Source organism: Salvelinus alpinus, chromosome 16 (genome assembly GCF_045679555.1).
Source record: "Salvelinus alpinus chromosome 16, SLU_Salpinus.1, whole genome shotgun sequence".
Taxonomy (NCBI): domain Eukaryota; kingdom Metazoa; phylum Chordata; class Actinopteri; order Salmoniformes; family Salmonidae; genus Salvelinus; species Salvelinus alpinus.
The window spans coordinates 25,186,719-25,206,558 of NC_092101.1; the positions used below are offsets into that span (position 1 = coordinate 25,186,719).

The window sequence follows — 19,840 nt, forward strand, 5'->3', positions numbered from 1 at the left end:
AAGGTATTTGAGTGGCCATCACAAAGCCCTGACCTCAATCCCATAGAAAATTTGTGGGCAGAACTGAAAAAGTGTGTGCGAGCAAGGAGGCCTACAAACCTGACTCAGTTACACCAGCTCTGTCAGGAGTAATGGGCCAAAATTCACCCAACTGATTGTGGGAAGCTTGAGGAAGGCTACCCGAAACGTTTGACCCAAGTTAAACAATTTAAAGGCAATGCTACCAAACACTCAAATAGTATATGTAAACTTCTGACCCACTGGGAATGTGATGAAAGAAATAAAAGCTGAAATAAATCATTCTCTCTACTATTATTCTGACATTTCACATTCTTAAAATAAAGTGGTGATCCTAACTGACCTAAAACAGGGTATTTTTACTTGGATTAAAAGTCAGGAATTGTGAAAAACTGAGTTTAAATGTGTTTGGCTAAGGTGTATGTAAACTTCCGACTTCAACTGTATATCCTGCTTATTGAGAACGTACATCACATATCCAATTACATTAGAGGAACCTAGTATTTTTTATTTGAGGAGAAGTGCAATGCGTAAAGACATGTATAGTCCTATCCTCGTTGATCCAATTGCAACTATGTTGACTGTCAACACTCCAAACATATTGAGCAACATAATTTGTTTTACTGTTGTTATTTGTCCTTACTGTATCCAATGCTATTTAATAAACTGTATTGTATCAATTCACAATATACTAGGACAATAATATGTTGTGCCCCCTGCCGTATTGGAGTTGATGACAATGCAATGGCCGTCAATAACCTACAGAGCTTGAGACAAAGGCTTGCAGTATTAAGCCAACGCGTTGATCGGCCAGTGAGTGGCTAAGCCCTTGTCTCACTTTACAATTGATTTATTCATCAAAACCTAGCCCTTTTGCACCACCGCCAGCTATTGCGCTCATAATTCCTGCTGTGAAAATAGCAAAAATATTTCTGATACGTGCACGCACATGAGTATGTGCACGTGTCCTAGTGAATATTTTATTCTGGGTGTTACTGTTATTCCTTCTGTACATCAAATGTCACAGATGACCTCTGGTTTAAACTACATTTCCACATACCTGCTCCCTTAAAGTAATGTGCCACTCTCCTCCAGCATCTGGGTTATATGATCAATGCATTTCAGTGCTATAGCTCCATCTCTAGGGCACTGTCCACATTGATGTGCATGGAAATGTCTGTCTGTATCTGTCAAAGCTATCTTGGTGTCAATGTGATACAGTATTGAGGTGCTAAGGATATGGGTTAGCCTGTGTGGAGGAATATACAGTATTGAGATGCTAAGAATATGGGTTAGCCTGTGTGGAGGAATAATAGTCAGTCTGTTTTCTGTATGTGACTGAATCTGTTTCTCTCTATTATTGCCTCTGTCTATTGTAGAATAGAACCATTTTATAAGACTGCTGTGTATATTTCTCTCCACAGATTTCCTTCCTGGCAGAGATGGGTTTTGGGGGTGTACTCCTTTACATGGACCCCTGTGACAGCCCCAGTGACCAGAGTCTGTGGCACAAAGCCTTTGGGGTCACCCTGAACCCTGGGGGAGACCCCTCCACCCCTGGATACCCCAGTATTGGTGAGTGAGTGTAATGTACCCTCTCTCTGCAGATGATCCTGGATCAGTATGAGGTGAATCAATAAGTCATGACTGTCACACAGTTCAGAGAGTGACCACAGAACACCCCATCCTCTACACCATGGGTATTCAACTCTTATCCTATGAGGTCTGGAGCCTGCTGGTTTTCTGTTCTACCTGATAATTAATTGCACACACCTGGTGTCCCAGGTCTAAATCAGTCCTTGATTAGTGGGGAACAATGAAAAAACGCAGTAGAACTGGCTTCGAGGTCCAGAGTTGAGTCCTACACAGTACATCCTTATTATTTTAATAGTAGCTTCTCTGTATTCCCTCTCTTAGTTTCCTCTTTAGATGCTGCGGCATTTTGCGCCGAATTTGAAGGTCTAATGAGTGCACAAAGTCCTCAGAGGCCCCCTGTGTTGATAATATACAGTTGAAGTCGGAAGTTTACATACACCTTAGCCAAATACATTTAAACTCAGTTTTTCACATTTCCTGACATTTAGTCCTATTAAAATCCCTGTCTTAGGTCAGTTAGGATCGCCACTTTATTTTAAGAATGTGAAATGTCAGAATAATAGTAGAGAGAATTATTTATTTCAGCTTTTATTTCTTTCATCAAATTCCCAGTGGGTCAAAAGTTTACATACACTCAATTAATATTTGGTAGCATTGCCATTAAATTGTTTAACTTGAGTCAAACGTTTCGGGTAGCCTTCCACAAGCTTCCCACAATAAGTTGGGTGAATTTTGGCCCATTACTCCTGACAGAGTCAGGTTTGTAGGCCTCCTTGCTCGCACACGCTTTTTCAGTTCTGCCCACACATTTTCTATAGGATTGAGGTCAGGGCTTTGTGATGGCCACTCCAATACCTTGACTTTGTTGTCCTTAAGCCATTTTTCCACAACTTTGGAAGTATGCTTGGGGTCATTGTCCATTTGGAAGACCCATTTGCGACCAAGCTTTCACTTCCTGACTGATGTCTTGAGATGTTGCTTCAATATATCCACGTAATTGTCCTCCCTCATGATGCCATCTATTTTGTGAAGTGCACCAGTCCCTCCTGCAGCAAAGGACTCCCAAAACATTATGCTGCCACCCCGTGCTTCACAGTTGGGATGGTGTTCTTCGGCTTGCAAGCCCCCCCCCCTTTTTGCCTCCAAACATAACAATGGTCATTATGGCCAAACAGTTCTATTTTTGTTTCAGCAGACCAGAGGACATTTCTCCAAAAAGTAAGGTCTTTGTCCCCATGTGCAGTTGCAAACCGTAGTCTGGCTTTTTTATGGCTGTTTTGGAGCAGTGGCTTCTTCCTTGCTGAGCGGCCTTTCAGGTTATGTCGACATAGGACTTGTTTTACTGTGGATATAGATACTTTTGTACCTGTTTCCTCCAGCATCTTCACAAGGTCCTTTCTGTTGTTCTGGGATTGATTTTCACTTTTCGCACCGAAGTACATTCATCTCCAGGAGACAGAACGCGTCTCCTTCCTGAGCGGTGTGATGGCTGCGTGGTTCCATGGTGTTTATACTTGCATACTATTGTTTGTACAGATGAACGTGGTACCTTCCGGCGTTTGGAAATTTCTCCCAAGGATGAACCAGAATTGTGGAGGTCCACAATTTTTTTCTGAGGTCTTGGCTGATTTCTTTTGATTTTCCCATGATATCAAGCAAAGAAGCACTGAGTTTGAAGTTAGGCCTTGAAATACATCCACAGGTACACCTCCAAATGACTCAAATGAGGTCAATTAGCCTATCAGAAGCTTCTAAAGCCATGACGTAATTTTCTGGAATTTTCCAAGCTATTTAAAGGCACGGTCAACTTAGTGTATGTAAACTTCTGACCCACTGGAATTGTGATACAAAACTATAGTTTGTTAACTAGACATTTGTGGAGTGGTTGAAAAACGAGTTTTAATGACTCCAACCTGACTTCAACTGTATATGGTGTGTGTCTGCATGCGTGGGTTTATGTGTATTTGTGTCAAGTAGAGCACAACCAGGGAGAGAGTTAGAGAGATTGAATAGATAAGGCATTCAAAAGTTGCTTTGTTTGTTTTCAGATAAGGACTTGACAATGAGGTAGGATTAATAGGAACTTAGTTAGTGGAAGCTGAAACTGTAAAGCCAAGAGAATGTCCAAGTAAACAATAACAGTATCTAAGATATATATTACAAATCACTCAGAAATTGATATAAACATAATGATAATACTGCATATATTATTGCGTGCATGATTCTGTTCTTAACGCTTGTCACTGGTACAGAAAGCAGAGGCTCTTGAACCCTCCTTACCGGTCTCGTATCACGTGAACAAGACATGGCTGCCGTGTTAGTGTGAGGCAAATTCACTCCCCTCTCTAGACTCTATCATCACTCTCACTTCAGCCTGTCACTGGGGGGCCTGTGTCATCATCTTTAGTAATCACTTCAGATGTCTAGCACTCAGCATGCCGACCAGCATGTGGCTTATCATTACACACCAACCTGTCTTTAATGTCTCATATCATTATCGATAGTAACGACTCCAGTGTCAACACCTGCAGCTAGCAAAGGCCTCACGTGACTAGCATTCTATCATTAAAATACTCCTCTCAGAAACCAGAGAAGAGGAGAATTGATTCAATAAGCATTAAAATGCCATTAAGAGCATGCAGCTTCTTCTCTGCCTTTTCTTCGTAGCTGCATAATGCATAATGACGATATGATTGTTTCCATGATAATAGAGAATAGTTTCTTTACTCAGTTGATTTGTGTTAGTAATGTAGGCTGGCCAGAATCTAAATCACAGCAGTGAGTCGCTGTCCATGATCCTGGTCTCTTGGTCTACTGTAGTTAAATCCTCACCACATGACTGTGGTCTTCCCTGGCTCCCTTTCTATCTAGCCTCAGCCTCCTGGCCTGCCTGCCCTGGCTGGCTGGCTGGCTGCTCGTTGGGGACGCGTCATTACTGTTGAAGTACCTTTGTCCTGCTAAGGGTCTGGGTAACACGGTGGCAGGACACAGATGAGGCTGCTAACAGATGCCTGTACAGATGTTGGATGTCTGCACTTTCACCATTACCACCGGTTGCTGCATCCCACTGCACCCCCTGTAAGATGAGCAAATGATGGGAGAAGACACTTTACTACTCCTTACAGAGACCCACTGGTCACAGACGTCATTCCAACGTCTAGTTTTGATTTACATTTGGTTGAGTTGTCAACCAATGTGAATTCATCGTGAAATCAACAACAAATGTCACCATGTCATTGGATTCAGGTTAAAAGTTGGGTGAAAAAAATCACAAAATTCGCTTTGATGACGTTGATGACTTTTTGCGAATCAGTTTTCTACGTTGACTCAACATCATCACATAGATTTTTTTTATGATGTGGAAATAACATTGATTCAACCAATTTTTGCCCTGTGGGATGCTGTCTTCCATAAAATAAATACCATGATAAAAGTTTTGAGCAGATAAAAAAAAGTGTATAAATAATTTGAATATTAACCTTTATTTAGTCCATATATTGTAATGCAGATTTAAAAAAATAGGGCCTAGGCCTAACGTTACAGCCATCTATTTGTCCTTGAATAGCCACAGCAAGTAATTAAATATTCATGAATCAATAGACTGTAGTGGTATTCAATACTTGTCATTTTCTCTTTTTGCTTTGATTCCGTAGTTCATTATTCATCATTTGGCATATCAGCAGTCTGTGTGTTGATTTTTTATTAGAGAAATCCTTGTAGTATTATCGCTGTGCTGTATTGTCACATTGCCTGCTGGGAAAGGCAAAGTAAATCAAAGCACTGTCTTTTGAAACATGCTGTTTCTCAGTTTACCCCTGAATGTGAAAGCAGCGGTTGCTCACACAGAGGGAACATGTGTAGGGAGGGAAATTGAGACATATCTGCCAAGACCCACCAAGCAAATTGTGTTTGCTTAGAAATGTACAGCAGGTGTTCCTGGGCTGCTTTACATTACACTGGCATGGAATCCATCCCTGTACTGAGAGTTGTAGTTGAGCTTTGATATCCATGTCTTGGCTGTGTTCTAAGGGCAAAGGTTGTGTGCAGAGCACACCTACATTTACACTGAGTGTACAAAACATTAGGAACACCTGCTCTTTCCATGACATAGACTGACCAGGTGAATCCACATGAAAGCTATAATCCCTTATTGATGTCACTTTTTAAATCCACTTCAATCAGTGTAAATGAAGGGGAGGAGACAGGTTAAAGAATATTTTTTCAGTCTTCAGACATGGATTGTGTATTTGTGCCATACAGAGGGTGAATGGGCAAGACAAAATATTTAAGTGCCTTTGAAGGGGGTATGGTAGTAGGTGCCAGGCGCACCGGTTTGAGTGTGTCAAGAATGGCAATGCTGCTGTATTTTTCAACAGTTTCCCGTGTGTATCAAGAATGGTCCACCACCCAAAGGACATCCAGCACATTTGACACTCTGGGAAGCTGTGGAAGTATTGGGGTCAACATGGGCCAGCATCCCTTTGGAATGCTTTCGACACCTCGTAGAGTCCATGCCCTGACGAATTGAGTCTGTTCTGAGGGCAAAGGGAGGGGGGTGCAACTGAGTATTAGGAAGGTGTTCTTAATGTTTTGTACTGTCAGTTTACATTTACATTTGAGTCATTTAGCAGACGCTCTTATCCAGGGCAACTTCCAGGAGAAATTGGGGTTAAGTGCCGTGCTCAGATATTTCACCTAGTCAGCTCGGGGATTCGAACCAGCAACCTTTCACTCTTAACAGCTTGGCTGTGAACCAAATACACAGAATATTTCTACCCATTCAGACTGTTCCTGTGTTTGAAAGGGATATATTTTTACATTTATTCCAAGAGCTTTTCCATGAACTGAACTGATGACTGGGTAGAAAAACAAAACAAAAACCAGAAAGGCTGCTGCGGCCACCTGAATATTTATATGCAAGTGAGGCAATAATTGGTTTAGACATTTTTATCTGAAGCGTCTTGTCTTTTGCCAAGCTGTAGCAATTTCCTCATCCATTTGATTCAGTTGCCATGTTATTTATGTTGTTCGGTTTGGATGAATTTTCCAGCTCTGTTTACCAAATGATGACTGCTGCAGGCCATTAAAACGGCTGTGTGCATTAAAGCCCCACGCTCTTTATTAGTTGACTGCTGTGCTTTTGGGGAGAGGGGGGACAGATCGCATAATTGCATTAACCTTTAAAGTGAAGATGATGTTCCCTCTCTTCTCTCTCTTCCTCCTCACCACCATATCTGAGAGAAAGATAGTAGCACCGAACAAGTGGGAACTTCAAACAATTTTTACATGTTAATTTCAAGTCGCTGACAGGTGGGTCTATTCAAATGGAAAGAATTGTGTCCCTTGGGTTATTTAGAAACCTTGTTGAAGTCAAAAGAAGCCTTTGAATAGAAATGTAGTAATTTGCATATTTATTTAAATAGGCAGCTGCTATGGGACGAATGTTGGATGCTTTAATGAACAAATGGCTGCCATCGCTATCTGGGAGGTACACGTCCTCCATGCAATGTCACTCATGGCCATCACAATGTGTCTCATCTCTTCCCCTGGTGTGGCTCTCTCATCCGAGCTACTCTCACTTCTTTCTCTACTAACCACAGCCAAGGATTGGGATGATAAGCCGTAGAACATATTGACAATTTGTAGTTTCAAAGGCCCAGTGCAGTCAAAAACATGATTTCCTAAATGTTATCTTTATTTAACTAGGCAAGTCAGTTAAGAACAAATTCTTATTTACAATGACGGTCTACCCCGGCCAAACCTGGACAACGCTGGACCAATTGTGCGCCGCCTTATGGGACTCCCAATCACAGCCAGATGTGATGCAGCCTGGATTCAAACCAGGGACTACAGTGACACCTCTTGAACTGAGATGCAGTGCCTTAGACCGCTGCGCCACTCGGGAGCATGATGAGGTTGGAATAATACTGTGAAATTGTAAAAATTATGATAATGCCATTTTAGTGTAAGAGCTGTTTGAAAAGAAATGTCAGCCTGTTTTGGTGGGATGGAGTTTTATCCTGCCTAGTTAATAGACCAAAAAGAAAGAGTTCCAAACCTCTCTGCCAATAACAGGTAGTTTTCAGTTTTCCCCTCCCCACTCAGACCACTTCCAGACAATCCTTGTAAAATTGTTGCTTGAGAAATTGCTCTTTGCTAAGAATCCATTTTAACTGAAAATAATCACAGTAAGGTACTTAATTGCTACCCAGAAATGTTTTGATATTGAGATTAAAAAACGGCTGCATTGGGCCTTTAAATTTGTATTTACTTTTGAGTGATAACTGGACCTCACACCAAGCGAATGGTTTATTACTTTCATCAAGGTGATTGTGAGACCATATAAATTCAGTCGGACCCCTCTTGAAGTTTTATTTTTAAGTGGGTTGTGAGCTTCATTATGCCTAATTGCCTTTTTAATGAAACAATGCTTACAATGGAGTGTCACAGCAGTCCATTTGCATGTGTTTGAGTTGCATAATGCATGGGGGTTAAAGCTTTAAAAGCTTTCTCTTTGATTTATTAATGCCTCCTGCAGATATAAGTGGATTAGTTTTCAAATGGGATAGCATATGTTCACAGATTCACACTCTTCTATCCACGGTTGATATCTAAATCTAATGCAGAGGATAGTTGGATATGTAAACACCAAATATCCTTTTCCTCACCCCAAATGTCCAAACAGCATTCACATGGTTGGAGTTGTGAAGCAAATTGATAGTAGGTGCACACAGTGTTGTGTTTTGGATAATTCATCCCATATGTAATTTTCAGCACTTTGCCTAGGAGCGCGGAGATAATGTTTTGATTTAGGTGTAAAGTCTTCATGAACTCCACTGACATTCCCAGTCCTTCTCAACCTAATACAACTTCAGATCTACAGTATCTGCTGCTGTGACAGGTCATGGCCATTAGAAACCTGTCAATGGATATGAATGTACATGTGTGTGGGTGTGTGTACTTGTTTATGACTCATAAATGCACTAGAGTGGATGTGGGGTTGCACTGGACTTCACTGGACATAATATTTCCTAAGAGCAATCCCTGATTCACAGTGTCTAGCTTTCCTTTCTTAGCTCCATTCCAGTGTTAAACCAATGAGCATTGAATGTGCATTCAAGCTTCAAATTGGCTTCTCTTCCACAGCCACCATACGATACTTATAGGAATTAATAGACAAGCAAATACCACACTGTGTATATTTTACCTGGGATAGCGGTGTGGAGCTCAGTCAAAAACATTATGGAAATGCTGCTTGATTTCTCCGGTGACTCACTGTTTGAGTTCAATAACAATGCAGTCAAGAATCTGAGGACTACAAGCAAGTTAGTGAAATGACACTGGACACTGTCATGTTTGTATTGTCACATTATCACCCAACAACTAGGCCTATGCAAGCTATCAACTTTTCCGCTGCTGCTGCTCCCATCTCATTTCCATTCCATTTCCCAAGTCACTGTCTCATGAGTTATACATGCAGCAGTTTAGGTATTAATCATGGTTGTGATCATATAAGCATACAGCAGAAAATAGCGTACATGTTGACATACAGCACATGAATGGAAAGATAACTACTGTACATACACAGCTCCATGTGGCACCTGTTTTTACTGATATTAATTTATAAGATATCACCTCACCGTTAGTACAAAAGCCCCTTAGCATGTAAGCTTCAAAGGTAAAGAAGGTAATAAATTAGATTGAGCATATCAGTGAATTTTCAATTAATCTCAATAAGATGTTTACTGTAACAGAAGGTACACATGCTGTGTATGTATTAGAGATGTGTCCAGAGGGGGTTTGAGCAGCAGCTGTTTTGGACTGAACAGCTATCCCTGGGGGACAGACAGAAATAGGCAGACATACGCTGTTCACCAGGTAATGCTGCTCAGCCACATCTTGGAAGTGGATCAGCTCTGGACAGTTTCACAAAGCACAACAGGCATAGAAAATCGGAATTTCTTCACACATGCGGGTGTCTTGTTATGCATTTAATGAGAGGGAGAAAGAGAAGCCTCCAGAAGGTCACCACTATTCTCAGCCTTGGCATGAGCACCGCACCACTCTGCCACCCTCTCATCCCCCTCTCATCCACTCTGCCTGGGGAGGGCTGGGGATACTCTACTCTGCTCTGTGTCAGACAGTGCTGAGACCCCCTTCTGCTTCTCTAACGCCCTGCTGTGAATTTGTTCCCCTCAAGTGGCTGTGTACTGACCCTCATTTTACTCTGAGGTGCTGCTGACTGCTGCTGGAACAACTTCACCTCATTACCATGCAAAGGAGGGGAGCAACAAACTCAATGTCTTCTCTCAATGTGTTTGCCCCCTACTCCAGCTTTTTATATTCCCCTTTATTCTCTCTCGCTTTCTCTCTTTCTCTTAATTCAATTTCAATTTAAGGGGCTTTATTGGAATGGGAAACATATGTTTACATATTAAATAGATAATAAACAAAACAGTAAACTTCACACTTCCAAAAGAATAAAGACATTTTAAATGTCATATTATGTCTATATACAGTGTTGTAACGATATGCAAATAGTTAAAGTACAAAAGGGAAAATAAATATGGGTTGTATTTACAATGGTGTTTTTTCTTTTCTTGTGGCAAGAGGTCACAAATCTTTCTGCTGTGATAGCACACTGTGGTATTTCACCCAATAGATATTGAAGTTAATCAAAATTGGATTTGTTTTCAAAATCTTTTTTCATTTATTAATTAATACATTTTTTAGGGGGTGGATAAGTTTTAATATTGCGGATAGAATGTTGCTTTCATCACTGTAATTGTCTGCATCATTTCCAATCCCCCATATATTTTTGGGGTAAATATATCCATATAAAGAAACGTCCTCTCACTGTCAACTACGTTTATTTTCAGCAACGTAACATGTGTAAATATTTGTATGAACATAAGATTCAACAACTGAGACATAAACTGAACAAGTTCCACAGACATGTGACTAACAGAAATGTAATAATGTGTCCCTGAACAAAGGGGGGTCAAAATCAAATGTAACAGTCAGTATCTGGTGTCTGGTGTGGCTACCAGCTGCATTAAGTACTGCAGTGCATCTCCTCCTCATTGACTGCACCATATTTGCCAGTTCTTGCTGTGAGATGTTACTCCACTCTTCCACCAAGGCACCTGCAAGTTCCCAAATGGCCCTAGCCCTCACCCTCCGATCCAACAGGTCCCAGACGTGCTCAATGGGATTGAGATCTGGGGTCTTCGCTGGCTATGGGAGAACACTGACATTCCTGTCTTGCAGGAAATCACGCACAGAACGAGCAGTATGGCTGGTGGCATTGTCATGCTGGAGGGTCATGTCAGGATGAGCCTGCAGGAAGGGAACCACATGAGGGAGAAGGATGTCTTCCCTGTAATGCACAGCGTTGCGATTGCCTGCAATGACAACAAGCTCAGTCCGATGATGCTGTGACACACCGCCCCAGACCATGACGGACCCTCCACCTCCAAATCGATCCCGCTCCAGAGTACAGGCCTCGGTGTAACGCTCATTCCTTCGACGATAAACGCGAATCCGACCATCACCCCATGTCAGACAAAACCCAGAATCGTCAGTGAAGAGCACTGTTTGCCAGTCCTGTCTGGTCCAGCGACGGTGGGTCTGTGCCCATAGGCGACGTTGTTGCCGGTGATGTCTGGTGAGGACCTGCCTTACAACAGGCCTACCAGCCCTCAGTCCAGCCTCTCACAGCCTATTGCGGACAGTCTGAGCACTGATAGAAGGGTTGTGCGTTCCTGGTGTAACTCGGGCAGTTGTTGTTGACATCCTGTACATGTCCTGCAGGTGTGATGATCGGATGCACCGATCCTGTGCAGGTGTTGTTACATGTGGTCTGCCACTGCGAGGACAATCAGCTGTCCGTCCTGTCTCCCTGTATCGCTGTCTTAGGCTTCTCACAGTACGGACATTGCAATTTATTGCCCTGGCCACATCTGCAATCCACATGCCTCCTTGCAGCGTGCCTAAGGCACGTTCACGCAGATGAGCAGGGACCCTGGGCATCTTTCTTTTGGTGTTTTTCAGAGTCAGTAGAAAGGCCTCTTTTGTGTCATAAGTTTTCATAATTGCCTACAGTCTGTAAGCTGTTAGTGTCTTAATGACCGTTCCACATGTTCATTAATTGTTGATGGTTCATTGAACAAGCATGGGAAACAGTGTTTAAACCCTTTACAATGAAGATATGTGAAGTTATTTGGATTTTTACAAATTATCTTTGAAAGACAGGGAACTGAAAAAGGGATATTTCTTGAGTTTACATACATACATACATACATACATACATACATACATACATACATACATACATACATACATACATACATACATACATACATACATACATACATACATACATACATACACACACACCCAAATAGGATATATATGTATATATGTGTATATAATGCAATAAATAGGATATATATGTATATATATATATGTACAGTGTATATATATATATGTATATATATACACACACATACATACACATATATATATATATCCTATTTATTGCCTTACCTACCTTATCCTACCTCATTTGCACATGCTGTATATATAATTATTTTTACTGTATTATTGATTGTATGTTTGTTTATTCCACGTGTAACTCTGTGTTGTTGTATGTGTCAAACTGCTTTGCTTTATCTTGGCCAGGTCGCAGTTGCAAATGAGAACTTGTTCTCAGCTAGCCTACCTGGTTAAATAAATGTGAAATTAAAAATTAAAAACAAATAAATATATATATATACACATGCACATACACACACATACACATATACACATATACACATATATACACATATACATATATACACATATATACATATATACACATATATATATATATATATATATATATACAGTTGAAAATCGGAAGTTTACATACACCTTAGCCAAATACATTTAAACTCAGTTTTTCATAATTCTTGACATTTAATCCAAGTAAAAATTCCCTGTCTAACTGAGTCAGGTTTGTAGGCCTCCTTGCTCGCACACGCTTTTTCAGATCTGGCCACAAATGTTCTATAGGATTGAGGACAGGGCTTTGTGATGGCCACGCCAATACCTTGACTTTGTTGTCCTTAAGCCATTTTGCCACAACTTTGGAAGTATGCTTGGGATCATTGTCCATTTGGAAGACCAATTTGCAACCAAGCTTTAACTTCCTGACTGATGTCTTGAGATGTTGCTTCAATATATCCACATAATTGTCCTCCCTCATGATGCCATCTATTTTGTGAAGTGCACCAGTCCCTCCTCCCGCAAACCATACCTCCCCTCCCCCAATTGCAGTAAACTAATAACCATAACACTTAGGCTTCTACCTTCAGTTTATACATACTATACACATTTTTATATTTATATTTTGTTTGTTTTTAGTCCACACACACACACACACACACACACACACACACACACACACACACACACACACACACACACACACACACACACACACACACACACACACACACACACACACACACACACACACACACACACACACACACAATATATACATTGTATACATTGTATACATTGTACAGCAGCAGCTTGACCACAGGCATTTCTGTTGTCTTTCCCCTGTGGACATGAAGGTTGGAGGTGGAACTATCAGAGGGGAACAGTATTAATTAATTATTTACTCATTTTCACTTCTCTCTAATTAAACTGCCCCATCCTCCCTCTTGGCCATTGGCCCCTGTTTTTCCTCTGAGACATTACCATAGTTTAGCCTCAGCAAATGCAGAATTACTTTACCACACATGAATTTGATGTGACTCTCTGAGAGCCCCTCTGGTCCTAAATCTATTGCTCTAAATCTGAGGTGGGGAAGATTATTACCTGTTGTTGGTTTAGGATTTACACTTGACTCCGGCCTGAAGATGGAATTGTAATGAAGCAACCAGACTGACTAGTGGTTGATTGAAGTAGGCATACTAGAGGCAAACTGGTGTTCTAAGTGTCCTGCCTCTTCAAATGGTCCTTGTGCACTCCGTGTAGGTGATAAGCTTAAGAGCATAGTGTACAGCAGAGCTAACTTCAGGTTGTGTAGCCCTGAGGCAGGAAGGCCAACAACACATGTTAACACTGTACTGTAGCCACACTGTGAAGAAGCCCTGAAGCTCTGCAGAGAGTTGTCAGGGGACAGAGGGATATACCTGGATGGGGGAAACAAGTGAGAACATGCAATCATATCCCTAGAGATAACTTCCGTTATGTTAGATAGAAATAACTTCCTTTATGTTAACATTTCCGCTGAAGACAAAGTAAGAACTTATGTGTTGGCCTCTTTATTATAATTTTTATATGATCAATTCTACATAGTTGATCTTTCAAATCATTGCCGTGCTAGGTTAGCTTTTATCTTGTAAATGTGTATGCAACCTTTACCATGTATTGTTTTCTTCCAATCAGCTTTTAGGACATTTCTCACAGGGCACGAAAAATAGACCAATCACATTTTATGGGTCATAACCTTGTTATGAACCTCGTTCTGATATGTCTTAATTTCTTATCCTTTTTTAAACTTTTGGATTATGTGTGTATTGTTAATGTATTGCTAGATATTGCTGCATTGTTGGAGCTAGAATCATAAGCATTTCGCTGCACCTATGATAATATCTGCAAAACTGTGTACGCAACCAATAAACGTTTAATTGATTTTTAACTTCATAAGAAGGAATATTCACCAGTTGGTCTTTCATTGATTTGTCAAGTTTAAATTCATTTAAGTGGAATTTAGAAATACAGTACCACATATTTTGCAGATAATATCCACAGCACAACACAATATTATCAAAATACCCAGATACAAAATTATAGCAAACTCTCAAACTAGCATCTTAAGCATTTTACCTTATGCATCTCTGTGACATTGGTCCCAAAGTAAGTCTAATGTCTGTGAGTAGAGGCATTCGTTTGTAATGTTTTGGTGTTGCCCTAGTGAGTACATGGGCGGGGGGTGAGTGTCATTAAGCTATCATTAAAATGCCATCATCATTAAGTGAGGATTGTCAAATCCCCAGGTCTGGTTATATTGCATCATATGTGCATCAAAACACAATAAAAGTCCATTAAAAAACAATGCATTTTAACTGTCCCAAAAGAGCCACAGAATGTGAGAGTCACCACTGAGGTGTTTAAGTACCTAGTTTAGCTTTAACTTAAAGGACCCTTGTTTGTGGATGTGGTGTATATACTGCGCATATACTAAGTATTAGACAGGAAAATGACTTTGTAACAATTTGAACCTAAATGAAAAAGAGCAACCACTAAAACTCTTTTGTACTTATAATGATAGCATTTTCTTTAAGCTGCCCAACACCCCCGTATTTGTAGCAGTCCATCTGCTGTTCTTTTTAGCTATCATTCCAGCTCTTTGCTGATTTGTTTTGGGTTCAATTGAGATCATTCAGTATACTTTTTAATAACTGTAATGTAATATTATGAAAGATGTGATGAATAACTAGATCTAAAGACACTTACATCATTGGCTGAATAATAAAGGTTTTACATTTGCTTTATGAGTAGTGCATGATCCTAGGGTGGCAACACATAATTTCTAAGGGATTTCAATGGGGCTTTCTCTATTCTGATTGTTTTATACTGTTCAATAAAACTTTAACCAAAAATATTTCCTGCAATCAATTGAGGTAATTTCCACACTGCCATGTAGGGCTGCACAATATGGGCTGCACAATATAAGCCTAATTTTAAACCAAATATGTGACTGACCGGCTCAAATCTGTCTTTTGTAGCAAAATTGGAAATTGTGTTTTTTACATTGGATAAAAGTAGAGACTCAGAGCTACAAAATTGTATATTATACACTACAGTTGAGGAACAATGGGAAAGTAATTTTGCTTTGAATGTTTTGGTACTACTACTGGCGAGCCCTTCTTTGTCTACACCCATTCAGCATCATTCACACCCTCTTAAGCTTTAGCCCCACCCATCTCTTTAACGGTTGATCCGAGTGTTCTGTACTAACAGCAGTCAAGCACCCAAGCTACCTTGCTAGCTACTTCCAGACTCAAATGAGAGAACAGCTCACTGAACATTACTCGCCCTAGCAGAGCTGGTTAGGCTGTTATGTTATCCAAAGCATTGGTGACTGCAACTGTGCTGTTAGATTGTCAGTTCGTAAATTCAGAGCATTTCGCTCTCGGAGCGTTCAGAGCGCACACTGGACGCTCTGGCCGAGGAGTAGGGTAGATCCGAACATTCTGACCTCACAATGGCAGTCAAGCACCCAAGCTAACTGGCTAACATTGGCTACCTTGCTAGCTACTTCCAGACTCAAATGAGAGAACAGCTCACTGAACATTACTCACCCTACCAGAGCTGGTTAGGCAGTTTTCATGTTATCCAGAGCGTTGGTGACTGTAACTGTGCTGCTGGCAACAATTTATTTATGCTTTTTTGCCAATGTTTACTGACACCGGCCATATTCAACGGGTGTTGAGCATTCGTATATTCATTGGTTATTCTGCACTCTCAGACTATCTGCCAATCTCAGACTATAGTATTTTGTTAAGACATATAGCTAGCTAGGTAGCTAGCTAGGGAAACAATGAACCATAATCCCAACTCATGACGTTACTACCCTGCATGAATCTGCAGATAGCTAACCAACCAGGTTCAATGTTAGCTAGCTAACATTAGGCTATAACTAGTCAAGCATATGGCTCTGAGATATGAATAATAAGATCATAACGTAACGTTAGCTAGCGAGCCAGCCAGCTAACGTTAGCTAGCTAGCTAACAGTACACTTTAACTTGAAATGAAAAGACTTTATGTCAAAATTAGAAATGTGTAATATCTGAAAATGTAGCTAGCTAGACTATCTTACCCGTATACATCATGGATAGACACATCTCCTGTCAAATGCCATGGTTGCCCTTAGTTTGAAGATGTAATCTGGAGACAGGTGTTTTCACCATCTCCTTAGCTATCATACGCTAATTCCACTGATTTCAAAACTTGGTCCTCCAGAAAGTGGAGAGCAACACTTATGCAGTTTTACTAAGCAATATATACAGTGGGGAGAACAAGTATTTGATACACTGCCGATTTTGCAGGTTTTCCTACTTACAAAGCATGTAGAGGTCTGTAATTTTTATCATAGGTACACTTCAACTGTGAGAGGCGGAATCTAAAAAAAATCCAGAAAATCACATTGTATGATTTTTAAGTAATTAATTTGCATTTTATTGCATGACATAAGTATTTGATACATCAGAAAAGCAGAACTTAATATTTGGTTCAGAAAACTTTGTTTGCAATTACAGAGATCATACGTTTCCTGTAGTTCTTGACCAGGTTTGCACACACTGCAGCAGGGATTTTGGCCCACTCCTCCATACAGACCTTCTCCAGATCCTTCAGGTTTTTTATTGCTATGTTTGCGTTAATTATGACTTTGTTTGCTCAGAATGTTCATGCAATCATTTCCTACAACCGACAAGAAGAGGACGAAAGGGGGACTCCAAGCTAGGCTAAAAAGACCGGCTACATGGCCTCCTCTTCCTAGTATCATGATGGCTAATGTCCAATCGCTGGAAAATAAATGAGTTGAGCAAAGCTTCAATCGCAGAGCGACATCAGGGAATGTTGTGTCTTTGTTTATTCAACCAGACGTCTTTCCCAATTTCTGTATTGAACGGCGGCTTCTGGTAAGAGTAGTGGGGAGTGGACGCCACCTGGAAAGAGGAGACAGAGGGCTGTGAGACAGAGGTTTAATCCTTGATACATGAAAAGTGGGATGTACACGGAGGGTGCGGGGCAACAGAAGACGAACAGCAGAGGGTCTAAAGATCTTAGAGATGGGGAAAGGTACGATATAACGAAAGTTTGTGGGATTCCACCCGGAGGGACAGATCCCGAGTGGACAGCCATACCCTCTGCCCGAGATGATAACGAGGAGCTGGGGTCCGGTGGTGGTCCGCTTGTAGTTGATACCTGGAGGTGGCTCAGAGAAGACCAGTGGCTGATAACCCATCGAACACTCAAAAGGCGAGAGACCAGTGGCTGAGCAGGGGATGGTGTTGCGTGACATTCTACCCACACGAGTTGCTGGCTCCAGGTGGTGGGGTTGGCAGAGACGAGGCAACGAAGAGTCGTCTCCAGGTCCTGATTAGCTTGCTCCGACTGGCCGTTAAACTGGGGGTGAAACCCGGAGAACAGGCTGGCCGACAACCCAATGAGTGTGCAGAACACCTTCCAGAACCGGGATGAAAACCAGGACCTGGAACACAGCAGGAGTGTTGGTCTGACCGAATGCCATCACCAGTTATTCATAGTGTCCGCTAGCAGTGTTGAAGGCTGTCTACCACTCGTCAGCTTCCCGTATCCGCACCAGATGGTAGGCTTTCTGTAGGTCCAACTTAGAGAAAATGGTGGTCCCCTGGAGCGGCTCAAAAGCCGAGGTGATGAGTGGTAGCGGGTAATGGTTCTTAACCGTGATGTCATTGAGGCCCTGGAAGTCGATGCACGGGTTCAGGGTTTTGTCCCTCTTCTACACAAGGAAGAACCCTGCGCCGGTGGGGAGGCAGAAGGACGGATACACCCTGCAGCCAGCGAGTCCTCGATGTACATCTCCATAGCCTGGGTCTCCGGACTCAACAGTGAATACAGCTGTCCCCTGGGTGGTGTAGTTCCCTGGGAGAAAGTCAATCCCACAGTCATAGGGTCGATGTGGAGGAAGCAAAGTTGCCCGGGCCTTGCTGAAAACCTCCCGGAGGTCCTGGTATGGCGAAGAGGTCCGAAGCTTCTTCCGAGCCCACAGGAAGACGTCCTGGGGCAGACTGTGCCGACTTTAAACAATGGCCGTGGCAGAACGGTTTCCAGCCCATGATAGCACCAGCAGTCCAGTTGATAAGGGGATTGTGTTGCTAGAGCCAAGACAACCCCAATACCACGGGAACCTGAGGAGACTTAATGAGCATGAACTGCATAGACTCCCTGTGGTTCCCTGACACTTGCAGGTTGATAGTAGTAGTAATGTGGGTGACTCTGTCTACAGAGCGCCCATCCAGCGCCCTAACGTCCATGGGAATGGAAAGGGGATGAGTGGGGATGCCCAGCTCTGACACCAGGGTAATGTCCATGAAACTCTCATCACCCACAGTTTCAATGAGAACCCGGAGAGATTTCAACTGGTTGCCCCACAGCAGGATGGCATGGAGAGGGGTCCGAGTAAGGGGAGAAGGAAAGTTATCTGTATGGTCCACCAGAGTACTCATACCAACTGATGAGCCTGGTGTTTTAAAACCTGTTATGGCTGCAGCCCGACACCGGTACACCTATGACAACATCCAGCTCAAGTGCAGGGCGCGACATTCAAAATCTATTTTTTTTTTATATTTAACTTTCACACATTAACAAGTCCAATACAGCATATGAAAGGTACACATCTTGTGAATCAAGCCAACATGTCCGATTTTTAAAATGTTTTACAGGGAAGACAAAATATGTAAATCTATTAGCTAACCACGTTAGCAAAAGACACCACTTTTTTTACTCCATCAGTTTTTTACTCCATCAGTAGCTATCACAAATTCGACCAAATAAAGATATATATAGCCACTAACCAAGAAACAACTTCATAAGATGACAGTCTGATAACATATTTATTGTATAGCATATGTTTTTTTAGAAAAATGTGCATATTTCAGGTATAAATCATAAATTACATTTCAGCTACAATCAGAAATTGCACCGAAAGCAGCCATAACATTTACAGACACCAACGTCAAATACCTAATTACTCATCATAAAACATTTCTGAAAAATACATACTGTGCAGCAATTGAAAGACAGGCATCTTGTGATTCCAGACAATATTTCCGATTTATTAAATGTTTTACAGCAAAAACAAAATGTAGCGCTATATTAGCATAGCCACAATAGCCAGAAACACTTGGGCGCCCACGACCAGTTCACATGCACGACAGATATATGAAATAACATCATAAATTGGGTCTTACTTTTGCTGATCTTTCATCAGAATGTTGATCAAGGTGTCCTTTGTCCAGATGAGTCGTTGTTTGGATTCAGAATGGCAACTTTCCCTCTTCATTTAGCATGGGTACTAGTCGAGTGGCACGGATCTCTCCAACGTAAAAAAAAGTCAGAGAACGGAACACGGCAAAACTCCCGAAGAAATTCAAATAATCTGATTAAACTATATTG

The 19,840-nt window shown here is 41.5% G+C and overlaps 1 protein-coding gene across 3 annotated transcripts in view; it reads left to right on the forward strand.

Annotated features, from left to right (window-relative positions):
• The window catches only part of LOC139541191 (inactive N-acetylated-alpha-linked acidic dipeptidase-like protein 2), a 340,439-nt gene that overhangs the window by 198,611 nt on the left and 121,988 nt on the right, over nt 1-19,840 (forward strand). For all 3 annotated transcript variants that reach the window (XM_071345568.1, XM_071345567.1, XM_071345569.1), the window contains exon 5: nt 1,443-1,593. In XM_071345568.1, the coding sequence (XP_071201669.1) occupies nt 1,443-1,593 (151 nt within the window). The remainder of the gene's footprint in view (nt 1-1,442; nt 1,594-19,840) is intronic.